Source organism: Branchiostoma floridae, chromosome 12, assembly GCF_000003815.2.
Source record: "Branchiostoma floridae strain S238N-H82 chromosome 12, Bfl_VNyyK, whole genome shotgun sequence".
In the NCBI taxonomy this organism is placed as follows: Eukaryota; Metazoa; Chordata; class Leptocardii; order Amphioxiformes; family Branchiostomatidae; genus Branchiostoma; species Branchiostoma floridae.
The window spans coordinates 12,786,787-12,788,471 of record NC_049990.1 but is presented as its reverse complement, the minus strand read 5'-3'; the positions used below and the strand labels follow the sequence as shown (position 1 = coordinate 12,788,471).

Here is a 1,685-nt window from a genome sequence, read left to right as displayed (position 1 = left end):
GAGCTGTCCCTGATAGAAATACAAGTAGTATAGTGTAGGGACTCAATCTAAAAAAATTAGGGGTAGATGATGTACAATGCACACCATGTCTGGCTCTTAACATTCAACCCCACTTATATAGACATCAACAGCTGTAGTGATACATGTAGTAACGATAGACTACATGCACTAGAAAGGCAACATTTGAGAGAAAATGCAGGATGTTCCTCTCTCATAGTTTGCCTTCTGCCATGCTATACTCATACACAATACACGTTACATTGGGCTTGCCACTGGGACGTTGAAGCCACCCCCCCCCCCCAAGCTTGCCCTGGGGCGTCTGCAAAAATGAACACACCAGAAAAAAAATGTCTTCCCTATAATGAACACTTCACTGTAGATTTAGGGACACATGTGGAACCTTCCTTACCTTGAGTGGAGACTGGTTTTCCCTGGTGGGAGTTATGGCAGTTCCACGGACCTGCAGCTCTGGGTCATCAACAGCCTCCCCTTCCTCCTCCTCCTCCTCCTCACCTTCTCCCTCCTCATCCTCCTCATCATCAATGTCATCACCTTCATCATCACTAAGGCAGGTGGAAGTAATACACTGTGTGATTAGGGGTGGGGACCAGTACAGAAAATTCAGGTCCAGGTCCATTTCAGGTCTAGGTCAGAACCTGAACCTTATTGGCTGTGAAAACTTTTGAATAGGGCCTAGGAAAAAAATGTTGTGTTTCCTGTTTCAGTCCTGAAAAAATTTGGGTCGGTAGGTAGGGATTATACTTAAATGTAAGTTCATCTGTGACGGTAGTCAACATTTTTAATGTTACAATTTTAAGACATTATATCCGTGCACAAAAAACTTTGACCCTTTGCTGATGTCACACTTCCGTTCCGGATGTATGACTTAGGTTTTGGGTTATTTCAACTTGAGAAGGATCAGAGGACTAACCAAAAGCTTGTTGGTAAGAGCTTTATTTTGTGCATGGATATTAAGACTTAAAATTGTAACATAAGGTAGGGATTATCTTTTTTTCTTCTTGTAATTCTTTAAACTGAAATGCATGAGGACACTTGTCTTTCAATGTCAAACTTTAATTTTGTGCATAATCGATACATTTATCCTTCAAGGAATAGGACAAGCAGTGTTTTTGATGCATTGCCATTAGGAAGCAGGTTGAATAAAAATTCTAACTGGAAACAAGGTGACTCCACTGCCACCAAAAAGAAGTCTAGGGTCGGCAGGTTTATTCCCTACCTAGAGTAGTAGGGAAACAGGAAACACAACATTTTTCCTAGGCCTCTGCGATACTCAACAATGGTATACTTTGCTACAATTCCACTCACAGTGGTACTTATATATTCCTATCTTAATGTAAGGCCACAGCAAGTAAATTTTATGGATGACATCAGCGTGCGCATTAATTTTCGCTTGATTTCAGAAAATTTTTTTTCCTCTTTGGGGATGGTCAAATCGAAATAGGCAAACATGTTGTAGCCTAATAATCATACTTGTAAAAGTGACACTAGGGAGGTAGTCATGACTATAGTTGTAGAAGTGAAACTTGGATTGTTGTTGGATTATTGTAAAAGTGCCACTAATATGGAAGCCATGAATGTAGTTACCACAATTTTATTACTACACTAGGTCACTTTTTTAATACAGGAATAAATGCCTTGTTAGTTGTGATGTCACTTCAAATCTT

The 1,685-nt window shown here is 40.0% G+C and overlaps 2 protein-coding genes across 2 annotated transcripts in view; both read right to left on the bottom strand.

Annotated features, from left to right (window-relative positions):
• The window catches only part of LOC118427953 (armadillo repeat protein deleted in velo-cardio-facial syndrome homolog), a 72,260-nt gene that overhangs the window by 20,647 nt on the left and 49,928 nt on the right, over window positions 1–1,685 (bottom strand). The window lies entirely within an intron of this gene.
• Window positions 1–1,685, bottom strand: part of LOC118427952 (ran GTPase-activating protein 1-like) — a 5,424-nt gene that overhangs the window by 2,097 nt on the left and 1,642 nt on the right. Inside the window, exon 3 of the mRNA XM_035837918.1 lies at window positions 410–563. Coding sequence (XP_035693811.1) covers window positions 410–563 — 154 coding nt within the window. The remainder of the gene's footprint in view (window positions 1–409; window positions 564–1,685) is intronic.